The following is a 13,382-nucleotide window of genomic DNA, read 5'->3' as shown; positions in this document are numbered from 1 at the left end:
TTTTTTACTGTTTTATTTCACTGAATCACTTGTGGATATTACTGTGGGAAGAAGAATCTATGCAACAAATTACCTACTTTTACTACAATGGAGCAAATTTGGAATATACCACCCTATTCCAGTTGAGCTGAATCGGTCTCTCAGTGGATGCTGAGCTGGTGCAAAAACTAAAACTGAACTACTGGTTCAGTGACTGGAATGAGGCTGGACTCACTGGAGGCTGTGGTGGAAAGATGCTCACAGACAAAGGTAGAGACCATCCTGGAAAACACTGACCATCCCCTTCACCACATCCGGATGGAGCAGAGAAGCAGCTGCAGGACTGAGCGATACAGGAGACCCTTCATCCATCAGGCTCTACAGCACCTTAGCCAAAGTTGCAGGCTGCACCCTGGGCTTAACTTTGGGGATCAATTAAATTTATCTCTTCTTATTAATTCTGCTGTGTTATGATCTCGTGGTAGTGAGGTCTCGCGATAACAACTGAATTCCCGTGTGCGCCATTTACAGCAGAGTCGCGTCACGCCAAGAACGGCAGAAAGGTGACCGTTGACCGGACAGAGCGACGCTTTCTGGTTATTGCCCGCCGGGACGCTGTGTATCCAGGTAACGCTAAAACTGCACTCTGACCCCGGTAATGACCACGAAAGGGATGTTGAAACGAAGAAAGAGCCGGTAGAAACCAGAGAAACGCGGCGGGAGGCCTGTTCGGTTACGGTTAGCACTGTTAGCATCCCGAGCCAGCTGTTTCAGGTGTGTTTCACCTGAAGTCTCACCGGCCACATTAGGGAGAGTTCAAAGGTGACTTCTTCGGTGGTTGTTCGCGGGACTGTAACGTCGCTAACGTAACCTCCGAGCTGGACATGTGTCAGCAGGTGTCTGCTGTGTTTGGTAAACCACCTGTCTTTACCGGAACAGCAATACCTTTACAGCCATCTTTCATGATGATTGATATGTTGATCGAGCAAAAATAATATGATATTCCCTGACTCTGTCAAACAGATAAACTTCATTGATCTTCCAAGGGAATCCAGTACGATCAAATAAGGCCAGATACTGAGGTGCAGTAAACAGCCAGAGACCTAGCTAATCCAATTCTGACCAGTGTGACATGGACTGATGGGTTCAGGTCTGACGGCACTAGGCAGGAATGGTTCCTTATATATATAAAAAAAAAACTGGAAGTCCATTTGCCATGATTGAACCTCTAGGTTATTTCCCCTGGACAACAGATACTCCACAGACGTTTTTCCTGTATAAGGCGCTCTCAGACTGCAGGAACGTTTTCAAAGTTTTTAGAACCTTTGGTGAATGTTGGCATGTTTACGTTGGTTCGCCAGACTCTAAGCCACCACCATCTTTAGACGTTCCTGACAGTAGCGTAAACAGTTTTCGACATAGAAGGAATAGGCTTCCAGGAAGTAGGCGTCCAGGCTGCCTATGCCACAGGACGAATTCAGAGAGATCATGATGGATGAAAGCAACGTGTGAAAATTGTCACTAGTGTTTGATGTTGTGCAGAAGTAGGAACGTTATAGCAACCATCAGCTGACTTACATTACTCCAACGCTCCTACTGACGGTGTGAATGTGAACAGAAAAAAGGCCCGTAAGTTTGTAGTGCTAGGGTCTGATCCTTGGTGGGGTAGTTCATAGAACTGGTTCTGTGGTACTGTTTGGTCCAAAAGTGGCTTTTGTTCCTTTGAGTAGCAATGAGTCTGTTGCTGAAGCTGCCAACTGTTTTATGAAGGGGACAGGAGGCCTTTACTTCCCATAACTGTTTTGCCTCCTAGCAGGCAAGTGTACAGACAAATAGGAGGATTTACTGCTTATCTTTGTCATTTGTGAGTGAAAACTGACCTGAGTTTAATATGAACCACTCTGATTATTGATGTGTGTAGTCCAAACTGTGGTGGTTTTATTGTGTATGCAGTGGACTCACTGAAAGCTTGCTCTGTTTCTGTTTGTAGACAAGCAGCATGGCAGATGACTTGGACATTGAGGCAATGCTGGAGGCTCCATACAGGAAGGTGAGAGTCTGTTTGACCTGTGATTTACTGAGACTCAGCCGGACTCTACTGCTCCTCACACAGCTGCTGACCGCATCCTCACTCAGTCAAAGCAGTGTAATTCCCACTTGTAGCACCGTGTAAAAGTTTCAGGCACTGAAAGACATGAGAGGATGCCTTAAACGGTTTGTATTTATCAGTGAGCTTCACCAAAAGTACAATAAAGACAAAAAAACCTAAACCAGGGTGGGCATACACCGTATACTGCAGGACTCCTGCTTCTCCTGCTCAGTGCTGTATATGAACAGCAGCAGGATGCATGTGTAGACCATCTGGATAGGCGCTTTTGGACCAGAGGAACCTTTTTGTAGAGCTTAGAACCTTTGGAGGAAGTTCCTCTTTTTTGTGTGTCTGCACTTCTAAGAAGGTTGTTCCAGGGGACTTTTTTAGCTCCTACTCCAATCCAGTTCAAGTCAATTTATTTGTATAGCACCAAATCACAATACAAATCATGTTAAAGCACTTTACAGAAAAACCCATCAAATCCCTTATGAGCAGCACTTGGCGACAGTGGAGAGGAAAAACTCCATTTAACGGAAGAAAACCTCCAGCGAAACCGGGCTCAGTTTGGGCGGCCCTCTGCTTCGACTGGTTGGGGTGAGAGTAGGTACTTTTCCAGTACAATAAGAACTACGAGTGACGTACGTTTACATAGATTTGTCAGACACAGTGCAGCACCGGCAACCAGCATTTTTAAAAGTTAATTTTCGGAGCATAAACAGCTTTTGGTACGGAAAAAAACTCACACAAATTAACCGATGCTGAAGTCTGGGGCTGCCTTCACATGACAAAAATTCAGATTTGGAAGGATCAAAACTGAACATGAAAATTTTCACTAGTGTTAAGTGTTGTGCAGAAGTGGCACTGCTATACAACCATCAGCCGGCTTACGTTACTTCAGCGTTCCTACTGGCAGTTAGGTTTGCAAACAGAAAAATGGTCCTTATGGTCTGTAGTTTTCAGTCCCTAGAATTGGTTCCCTGGAACTGTTTGGTCCGAAAAGCGCCTAATGTGGTCCACGCAGGTCCATTCAGTGGTCTCCTACAGTCTGGTTTAACGTGTGACTGTTGTGATGTTCTGCTTTTCAGATATCACAACATTGGTGAAGCGTAGAATTGGACATGAATACACAATTTATGGATTTTTATTAAATGAAGAAATATTTCAGCTGAATGTGTTTGAGAGCTGAGCTGCCTGTGTATTGACATATTCACACCTGCTGTATGGGAGCAGAACTCAGATGTCATGAGAGGAAACACCTGGATTGTCATCATCATCTGATCCTCAACTATGGTCATTTCATTCACTGTGACTCACTGAGGGGCAATCAGCTGGTTTGTGGTCTGTTTTTGTAAAGGCAGTTGCAGGTCATCTCAGGATGTTTCTGATGATATAACACCTAGCGATTAGATTACTAGTCTAGTTTGTCCATGTACGGCAATAAACCTGCAGCTTTTTGTTGAAATAAAAAACAAATCATTTGCTTTTTTTAAAGATGCAAAGCTAAATGTTTTAAGACTTTAGTTTCAGTCAGCTGCTTTTCTTTGATTTGACAGTGAGTTAAAAATCTTTTAGAAATGTTGGTCAAACCAAAGTAAATTTAAGATGCCAAGGTGAGTTCTAAGATTTTACCAGTGTTGTTGAACCAGCTGTGCTGTAGATTATCTTACAAGTATCAATATTACACCTGACACCAAAACTGGTTATTTTAAAAGTTGTAGTTTAGTATAAAGTGTACAAATGCTCACTTTCTTGACAGTTAATTGACAGGGGGGTGGATTAAAAGAGAAAGTTAATGACAGATTCAGGAAAGAAAAAGAAGTAGAACCTCAGAGAACATGACACAGTAATGGCAATTCACCAGAAATGAAAGTGATGTTCTCCCCTACCTGCCTTTTGGCTTGTGCTGTAACACTGGAGTCAGATGTTCCACTTAAAATGATAAAGTACTAAAAATACCAGCATGGTAAATTATACACACATAGTGCATTCAGAAAGTATTCAGACCTCCTCCACGTCTTTCACATTTATTATGTTGCTGCCTGACACTACAACAGTTTAAATTCATTTATATCTCAGTAATCCACACTCAGTGCCGCATAATGACAAAGTGAAATGTTTCTTTAATGTTTGTAAATGTATTAAAAAGGAAAAACTGAAATATCACACTGACATAAATATTTAGACCCTTTGCAACAGGTGAAAATTAGCTCAGGTGTATCCCACTCCTCTTGATCTTTGCTGAGATGTTTCTACACCTCGACTATAGTCGACATTATTTGGACATGAAGACACACACCTCTCTGTAGAAGGCCTCACAGCTGGCAATGCATATCAGAGCAAAAACCAAACCATGAGGTCAAAGGAACTGCCTGCAGAGCTCAGAGACAGGGTTGTTGATAGGCACAGAGCTGGGGAAGGCTACAACAAATTTCTGCTGCACTGAAGGTTCCCAGGAGCGCAGTGGCCTCTGTAATACTCAAATTGAGGAGGTTTGGCACAACCAGGACTCTTCCAACAGCTGGTCGTCCAGTCAAACTGAGCAATCATGGGAGAAGGGCCTTAGTAAGAGAGGTAACCAAGAGCCCGATGGAGACTCTGACTGAGCTCCAGAGATCCTGTGTGGAGGTGGGACATGGCTCCAGAAAGGCAACCGTGACTGCAGCTCTCCACTGATCTGGGCTTTATGGCAGAGTGGCTAGACGAGGCCTCTCCTCACTGCAAAGCACATGAAAGCTGCTTGGAGTTTGGAAACAAGCACCTGAAGGATTCTCAGACTGTGAGGAGCAAGATGGTCTGGTTATGAAACCAAGATTGAACAGTTTGGCCTCAATTCTGAATGTTATATCTGGAGTCACCTCTCATCAGCTGCCCCATGCCAGCCCAACAGTAAAGCATGGTGGTGGTAGCATCAGGCTGCGGGGGTGTTTTTCAGCAGCAGCAACTGGGAGACTGGTCAGGGTTGAGGGAAAGATGAATGGAGTGAAGTACAGAGATATCCTTAATGAAAACCTGTTCCAGCGCTCAGGACTTCAGTCTGGGCCGAAGGTTCACCTTCCAACATGACAACGACCCTAAGCCCAACACAGGGGTGGGTTAGGAACAACTCTGTGAATGCCCTAGAGAGGCCCAGCCAGAGCCCTGACTTGAACCCTGTTTAACATCTCTGGATAGACTTGAAAATGACTGTTCACCGACGGTCCCCATTCAACCTGACTGAACTTCAGAGGATTTGCAAAGAAGAATGGCAGAAAATCCCCCGGTCCAGGTGTACCCAAGAACTCTCCGGGCTGTAATCACTGCTTGAACTAAGTACTGAGTAAAGTGTTTGATAATTCAGTTTTTCCTTTTTAATAAATTTACAAACATTCCTGAAATTCAGTTTTCACTTTGTCATTATGTGGCACTGAATGCGGCTTAATGAGAAAAAAATGAATTTTAACAATTGTATCAGGCTGCAAAATAACAAAATTAATAGAGGGGTCTGAGTGTGTGTGTAAAACTATTAAATAGACAATTTTACAAGTCGACCTGTGTCTAAACATTAGACTACTTTTAAAGTAACAATGGACTACTTTTAAAGTATGGTTTATTATATATATATGGGGTCAGCTCTTTGTTCCTTCCTTGCTCAGAGCTGCTTTGAGAACGTTCCTAACTCTCTCCTTATCTGGGACTTTAGACTATAGGTTTTTATTTTCTGATCTGCCTCAGATCGATCACGGACTCTCTTCGTTCTGCTCTCTTACAGCTGTTAGTGTTTGGCTGCCTCTCAGCAATAGGGCGGTAGAGTCGGGCTGACGCTGATGATGATGATGATGATGATGGTGGCGTTACTTCACAGACTGTCATGAATAAATGCCCATCTATCTCTCTTTGTAGACTTGCCTAACGATTTCTCACCTCTACTTCCCTGAATGCCAGTGTGATCTGTCACAAACTTGAAGGTAGTAAACAGCCCCCATCATGCATTGCTGTACTGTGGTCGCCATGGGAACTGTAAATTGGTTTTGGCCTGACCCCCCTGATGAGGAACAGTAGAGGATTTGGGGAGATGTATTATTAGCTACTCAGACAGGTGAGGGGACAACAGCTGATTAATAATCACAGGAGGATCATGGGAAAGGAAACATTGCACTGTCATCAGTTAGCCGTTAGCTTAGCATAAGTACAATTCTGCATTCTGATTCTCAGCATTGAGCAGGAACTCAGAATGGTCATGTGATGACGGACCAGAATCAAGACTCAGGTCTGATCTAGGATCAGGGTGCAGCATAGGTGGGGTGGGCAGGGCTAAGCTGTTTCCAAGCTGCAGGTGAGTTTGTCAGGTGTGACAGTGAAGTATAATGCTGCCCTCTGGCTTTGATGTTCATGGAGACAGAGTGAAGCATCAAGTTATTCTAGCAGCTCTGCAGGAAGTGTACTTTAGCTTGACACAGGTAACAAACACCACTTAGTTGTGTTTCACATGTTTCAGTCAATTCAGTCACAACGTGATATTTTTCTCTACATCATGTTTTTTTCATGTGTTCAGTTTATAGAGTGATTTCCTTCCTTTCAGGCAACCTGTTTCCACACTTACACCACAGCACACACCTGTGTTTATTCAGTGTTTGGCAAAACTATCAACCAATTACAGCTTAATTTAAAGGAGCACTACAGATTTATCATTTCTCTTCTGTAACCTTATCAGATTCATAAGGGACAGTTTAAAAAATAATCTTAATGTAAACCAGTGCAGAAAAAACAGATTTACTGGTTTTTCTTTGACACTTTTTTGTCCAAACCTGGTGCCTACACTACCTACAATGCACCTGGACCTCTGTCAGTTGAGTGGGAGAATGGAGTGTCAGTGGCAGCTAATGAATCCTGCAACTGTGGTCACGAGCAGCCATGGAGGTCTTCTGCAGGTGGTTGTTCACAGACTGCCTGTATTCAAGTGCAGTGCTAATGCGTAGTGATACATGCCAGGTTTGTCTGAGCTGTTAATACAGTTTGTGTAGACAAACGTTTGCAGGTATGATGCTAGTCACTACTGACTGGCTGGTGCATTTCTCTGTTACCTCCACCTGTCAATCAGTGGATTAGTTTGACACTTGAGACAAACACCTGGACCCCCTGATGGAGAAACAGCTCCACAGAGGCATGGACTCTGGGAGAGTTGACTCCTGCTGCAGATAAAATCACTCTCATGTCATTACCATTAGGCTTATTGTAAGTGAACCAGGCACCTGCAAGGAAGGAAATGAGTGTATCACCTGTTATCTGATGCTAGAAGGCTGAAGCATGTCAAACAGATGTGTTCCCTGAACAGGTGAGGGGGTGTCTGAGGTTTAGTTGGAGGGTGTGTCCTTGGTCCTGGTTCTGGGCTCACTTGAGTGACTAAGACTCCTGTCTGCTTCAGGGCCCTTCAGAGGAGTCCCAGCACCCAAACCAGCACAGCATCCACACGGCTGAAGAAGAGCTGGACTGTGGAATGTCTGTCTGCTGCCGGAGCTCCAGACCGACCCAGATTCACCTCTGACCCCCCACCTCACAGATCAGCTTGTTTCAATGTGACTCATTGTGTTTATATTCTCTTCTACCCCTCCCCCTTCCCTGACACCTGAATGTTGCGTCTGCCTCCTCATGCTGTTCTCTGTCGACCCTGATAGGAGGACAACAAGGCCCTGAGCCCCGACGGCCAAGAGGAGCGGACCAAGAGGTAACGTCAACTGTATCTGTCCACCTGTCCACATACCTTTTCCATTTTAACCTCCCCCGTCTGTACTTGTCCATGTTAAGATGTCAGTACCCATTCACCTATCCACGAGAACTTTGACCTGTTTCTGTACTGGTTCACCTGGTTCATTTTGGCATTGGTGCTGACACTGAACTCGATAAGGACCGTCAATAACATGATGTCTGACAATAAACAGCTGGGTCAGGACATGTTCTGATTGGCTGCCCTGTGTCTGACAGAAAGAAACGCAGTCGTGACAGGAAACACAGCCGGAGTCGAGACAGAAAGAGGAGTCGAAGTCGAGAGCACAAACGCAGCCGCAGCAAAGAACGACGGAGAAGTCGCAGCCGAGAGCGACGCCGCACCCGCAGTCGCAGCAGAGAAAGGGGGGGGCGCTACAGAGACCACCACAAGTAGTGAGTTACTCTGTCTGCAGCCAGCATGTTGTGACACCCAACACCTGCTGCCTACCCCCTGGTCTGCTTCTGTTCAGGCTGAGTTTAGTACAAATACTGCATTACTGCTACCACCACTACAGTCACTTCACCCTTTCATGGTCTTGCTGCACCAAGTCACATGATAAATTCAGTTTACTGTGTCTCTTCAACATTGAGTCATCCTTACAGCACCAGGATGTGCTGCTGAACATGTCCACAAACCCAGAAACATCAGATCAAACATCTGTCTGTTTGCAGCCGGCGGCGGTCTAGGAGTAAGAGTCCCCTCAGGAAAGAGAAGAGTCCGATCAGGTGGGACAGTTCACGACAGTGAGTAAATGTTTATGTGCTGCAGCTGGAAATGGAGATGTTTGTCTCAACTTGCCTCAGCACTGAAAACTAAGTGGTTTGTTTTTTTCAGGTTGCCAATAGATAACTTGACTCCTGAGGAGCGAGATGCCCGGACGGTGTTCTGTATGCAGCTGGCGGCCAGAATACGACCCCGGGACCTGGAGGAGTTCTTCTCTGCTGTGGGGAAGGTAAAAACACTGATGCTGCTTTCAGGGTTATAGTGCAAAATATTTCTTGGCACTGAGCAAGAACTTCTTGTTGTCTCAGCTGGTCAAGAAATACTCTTAACGCCTGCCCCCTTAATATGTCTCACAGCCTGTTTCATTATCAATTAGTCATTTGGATATTAACCTGCCCTGTCATGGACTGGTGACCTGTCCAGGGTGGACCCCTACCTTACACCCAAAAAGAACTGGGATAGGCTCCAGCAGATCCCTGTGACCCTGGTTAGGAATAAGGGGGTATAGATGATGGATGGATGGGTGGATGGATGAATGTTGTTAACCCCAAACCTCAAATGTTTGAAAACCCAGATGTTCAAGTTGTAAGATCAGAACAATCTGCAAATTGTTAAATATGAGAACCCAAAATCCATTGAATATTTTTTGTGTGTGTGTGCTTGAAGAACGAAATGAACAATTAATAGAGATTCAGTTCATGGTCGATCCTCAGCCTGGTGGTGGTTGGTGTTGCCATTGTTGAAGGAGGTGTTCTGTCATGGTTGAGGAAATGGCTGCTATGGTCCATCTGCAGGTTCGGGACGTGAGGATGATCTCTGACAGGAACTCCCGTAGATCAAAGGGCATCGCCTACGTCGAGTTTGTGGAGGCAAATTCAGTTCCTCTCGCCATCGGACTGACGGGGCAAAGACTCCTGGGAGTTCCCATCATTGTACAGGCTTCGCAGGTACACACTGTTTTCACAGCCAACATCACATGATAGTCTACACAGTGACGTGCACTTCACTGTAAAGTCACTGACCATTTAATGTAAAACAGGCAGAGAAGAATCGAGCAGCAGCAGCAGCAGCAGCAGCAGCCAACAACCTGCAGAAAGGAACATCAGGCCCGATGAGGCTGTACGTCGGCTCTCTGCACTTCAACATCACTGAGGAGATGCTGAGAGGAATCTTTGAGCCGTTTGGACGGGTCAGACACAGCAACTAACACACACAGAATATACAGCATACACACACATGTCTGACAGCTGCTCCCTGTTTGTGCTTTCTCAGATTGAGAGCATCCAGCTGATGATGGACAGTGAGACAGGACGCTCTAAAGGCTACGGCTTCATCACTGTGAGCTCAACACTATCAGATCACTTGCTTTAAAAATGTCTGGGAAATAGTACAAAGTGTTGTTTGCCCAAAACCCAAAAAGGTTCAGTTCCTGGGGAGAGTAGTAGTGCTGGTGGTGACTGACAGCAGCCTTAGTAGCAGTACTAGCAGTAATAGCAGCAGCAGCAGCAGTAGTAAAATGACAATACCTTGCACTATGTGTCAGTTTGCAGATGCAGAGTGTGCTAAGAAAGCTCTGGAGCAGCTGAATGGCTTTGAGTTGGCGGGACGGCCCATGAAGGTGGGTCATGTGACAGAACGGACTGATGCCTCCACGGCTTCGTCTTTCCTTGACAGCGATGAGCTGGAACGCACTGGCATCGACCTGGGAACCACCGGGCGCCTGCAGCTTATGGCCCGACTTGCTGAGGGTTAGTGTGATGTGGCATCACCTGTAACCTCCACCTGCTGACACCAGTCACCTGTCTAGCCTCACAGACTGACCGGCCTGTGTCTGCGTGGTTTTGCAGGTACTGGTCTACAGATCCCTCCGGCTGCTCAGCAGGCTCTACAGATGAGCGGTGCTATCGCTATAGGAGCCATGGCTGCTGTGTCAGGTACGCACCCACCTGTAACATTTCTGTGTGACTGTCACCATGGGACAGATCTGAACGGACATAGTCTGTGGCAGACTGGTACACACTAGATTACAGAGTGTTGACAAGGGATGTATTATCGTATGGCATGCTTAAAAAGTTCCTGACAAAAGCAAGCATCAGCAGCTGCGCTCACTTAACACTGCGCCTGAGATCAGCAGGAAGTTGGACCAGGCAGGAACTTCCTGTGCTGCCTGGGGCATGTCTGGTTTCGTGGCGCTGTAGCTCCTGTCTGAGTGAAGCTGTGAGAGTCATGGACGTTTACAGCAGCTTGTTGAAGCAGCAGAGTTTAAATGAAGAACAAAAGCCTCATTCTGTGTAAAAAAAAAAAAAAAAAGATGCAGCTTCAGTGTGAAGCATTGAGTTCATTGTAAGTTTAGTAAAAGACTTCAGGTGCAGGTTGACAGATGCTGACAGTCAGTTGAGGCTTTGTATAGTTCCTGTGGATGAAGGTTTATTCCCATTTTCACAGCTGGTGAACTGTTGGAGCAGAACACTTGTTTCTGATGAAGGTGTTAAATTGTGTTTCAGCCGCCATGAACCCAGCCATGAATCCGGCGCTCAACATGAACATGAACTCTGCTCTGAATCTTCCATCTCAGCCGCTTGCCACACATTGTTTCCAGCTGTCTAACATGTTCCACCCCAACAGGTATGCACACCTGTCTGTGTGGACACACACTTTTGTGTATTGTTGTGTACCGTGTGTGTCGTTAGAACACTCTGTGTGTTTCAGTGAGGAGGTTTCGGGGTGGGAGGTCGATATCCAGCATGATGTCATAGAGGAGTGCAACAAACATGGAGGAGTGGTTCACATCTATGTTGACAAGAACTCCACAGAGGTATGCTGACATTTGACCTCTGACCTGAACTGTCAAGCAGCTCTGAGTGTTTTACTCCTGTACAGTGTTTTGTTACCATGGCTGACGAAAACAAAATGGTCCCTGCACATTGACAAAGCAACAGCCTAATGAAATCAGGTTATTTTGTTCGACTGAGAGCATCACAGCAGTCTGTGACTGACTACAGGTGTATCTTCCACCTGAACAGAACACCACATTTCTGGTGTAAAGTTTTACCACAGAAAAATTCTCCTCCCCAGCTGTACCTGTTCCTGTAAGTTTGACCACTGACCTGTTGGTTTCCAGGGCAATGTCTACGTCAAGTGTCCGTCGATTCCAGCTGCCATGGCCGCCGTCAATGCCCTACATGGAAGATACTTTGCTGGTAAGACTCTTACATAACACCAGTTATCTGTGCGAATCACAGATCAGCTCTGATGTCTCACCTGTTGTTTCAGGTAAGATGATCACAGCAGCGTATGTTCCCCTGCCCACTTACCACAATCTCTTCCCGGAGTCCGTCACTGCCACACAGCTGCTGACCCCGCCCCCTCGACGGTAACTCACCATGAGTGCTGCCCTCTGATTGGACAGTGGACATTTGAGCCCACCTCTCTTTTGTAGCCTCCTCTCTTTATTGGTCGTCAGTTCTGGGCAATGGCAGTGACGCCCACTGTTTTTTCTTTTTCTTTTTTTCTGTCAGGACACACACAAGCTTCCTGTTTACTTCCTTTTTCCTGTTGTTAATTCGCATTAGCATTTTTCTGAGTGTTGTCCAGTGATTGAGCTCCATGAGCTGTAAGGAGGCTGGCTAATGACTATGGCGTCAGGTTTGAAGCCGTTTGACATTTCACTGTTTTTCTAATTAAGATTTGATTTTGTAAAGTGTTGATTAAATTTTATTTTGAAGTCACTCAACGCTCCTGCTGTAATTTTTCTTTGCTCACTGACAGTACTGGATTGTGACTGGCTGGAAAGTGTTGATTAACACCTGTGATGCAGGTGTGAACAGCCAATAAAAACAAGGTAGCTGCTTGGGAGAATCTAAAATGTAAACATATTTGCTTTGTTTACACATTTACCTTGCGACATATTTCCATGTGTAATTTAATATTGACACACTGTCCAAACTCTTGACTGCTACCATACATATACACACACATATATTTATATATATATTCAATCCATCCATCATCTATGCCCCCTTAGTCCTAACCAGGGTCCCAGGGATCTGCTGGAGCCTATCCCAGCTCTCTTTGGGTGGAAGGCAGGGATCCACCCTGGACAGGTCACCAGTCCATCACAGGGCCTATATACGTATATAATATGCAAAGGTTTTCACCATTGTAGACGTTTCACAAACATTTCTTATGTGATTATTTCATATCTGCTGCATGTGTGTGCATCAATGGGAAACGTTTTACATTTCCAAGCATTTTCCTTTTTTGCTAGTGAGATGTTACAGAAAGACTCTCCAGATAAACAAGGAATGTGTATCCATATAGGCCGGTGCAGGGTTAAAACAGTTATGCTACCAGACCCCACCCCCACTTGGTCTACCTGCCCAGTTTATTCAGGTAGATTGTTCCACAGCTGTTCTGTGGATTCAGGCTGTCTTCTGTCCCTTCAGGTGATTTGAGTGACTATGATGCCAAAACCAGAGCTCTATGGGGCCACAGGACCTGCTGCAGGACTGCATGTATATTTATACTCACTATGGTCAGTGTTAGGAACCCATGTCACCCTGAGTCAGTCTCCTAGTCCTGAAGTAAAGGTGATAATCAGTTTGTTTCACGTGATAGATTTATTTATTTATTTGGGCAGTTTTTGTCTTTATTTGACAGGACAGTGGAGAGAGAGAGGAAACTAGGACAGAGAGCGAGGGAAGACATGCAGGATTATGCGACGGCCGGTCATGGACGGGCGCACTACCGCTACGCCACCAGCAGCCCCCCCAGATGATAGATTTTGTGTTATATATCATAGTGTCAATCGGGTTATGTCAATTGGGTGGATGCAATAATATAAAC

At 45.4% G+C, this 13,382-nt stretch overlaps 1 protein-coding gene across 10 annotated transcripts; it reads left to right on the top strand.

Moving 5' to 3' along the window:
• Nucleotides 1-483: 483 nt before the first annotated feature.
• On the top strand, nt 484-12,265 carry rbm39a (RNA binding motif protein 39a). Of its 10 annotated transcripts, none has more exons than XR_003295706.1 (16): nt 484-606; nt 1,970-2,029; nt 7,473-7,623; nt 7,723-7,772; nt 8,030-8,206; nt 8,486-8,557; nt 8,649-8,766; nt 9,332-9,484; nt 9,577-9,726; nt 9,810-9,875; nt 10,081-10,285; nt 10,385-10,471; nt 11,042-11,162; nt 11,247-11,352; nt 11,613-11,737; nt 11,811-11,827. XR_003295706.1 is itself a non-coding variant. In XM_026307192.1 (16 exons), the coding sequence occupies exons 2-16, from the start codon at nt 1,986-1,988 to the stop codon at nt 11,912-11,914; spliced, it is 1,665 nt and encodes a 554-aa protein (XP_026162977.1). In that variant the 5' UTR covers nt 484-606; nt 1,970-1,985; the 3' UTR covers nt 11,915-12,265. The 10 variants fall into 10 exon arrangements, 9 of the variants coding, with proteins under 9 accessions (XP_026162977.1, XP_026162976.1, XP_026162979.1 ...); XM_026307192.1 differs by having other exon boundaries at nt 8,486-8,539; nt 11,659-11,737; nt 11,811-12,265; XM_026307191.1 differs by having other exon boundaries at nt 11,659-11,737; nt 11,811-12,265.
• Nucleotides 12,266-13,382: the final 1,117 nt, after the last annotated feature.

This window comes from Mastacembelus armatus, chromosome 5 (genome assembly GCF_900324485.2).
Source record: "Mastacembelus armatus chromosome 5, fMasArm1.2, whole genome shotgun sequence".
Classification (NCBI taxonomy): Eukaryota; Metazoa; Chordata; class Actinopteri; order Synbranchiformes; family Mastacembelidae; genus Mastacembelus; species Mastacembelus armatus.
The sequence above is the reverse complement of the archived record's forward strand: the minus strand, read 5'-3'. Positions and strand labels throughout refer to the sequence as shown.

Coding starts and splice junctions, on each gene's coding strand:
- rbm39a (XM_026307191.1), top strand. CDS start 1,986: ATGACTTGGACATTGAGGCAATGCTGGAGGCTCCATACAGGAAG. Junction 7,773..8,029: donor CAAGAGGAGCGGACCAAGAG/GTAACGTCAACT, acceptor TGTGTCTGACAG/AAAGAAACGCAGTCGTGACA. Junction 11,738..11,810: donor ACATGGAAGATACTTTGCTG/GTAAGACTCTTA, acceptor CTGTTGTTTCAG/GTAAGATGATCACAGCAGCG.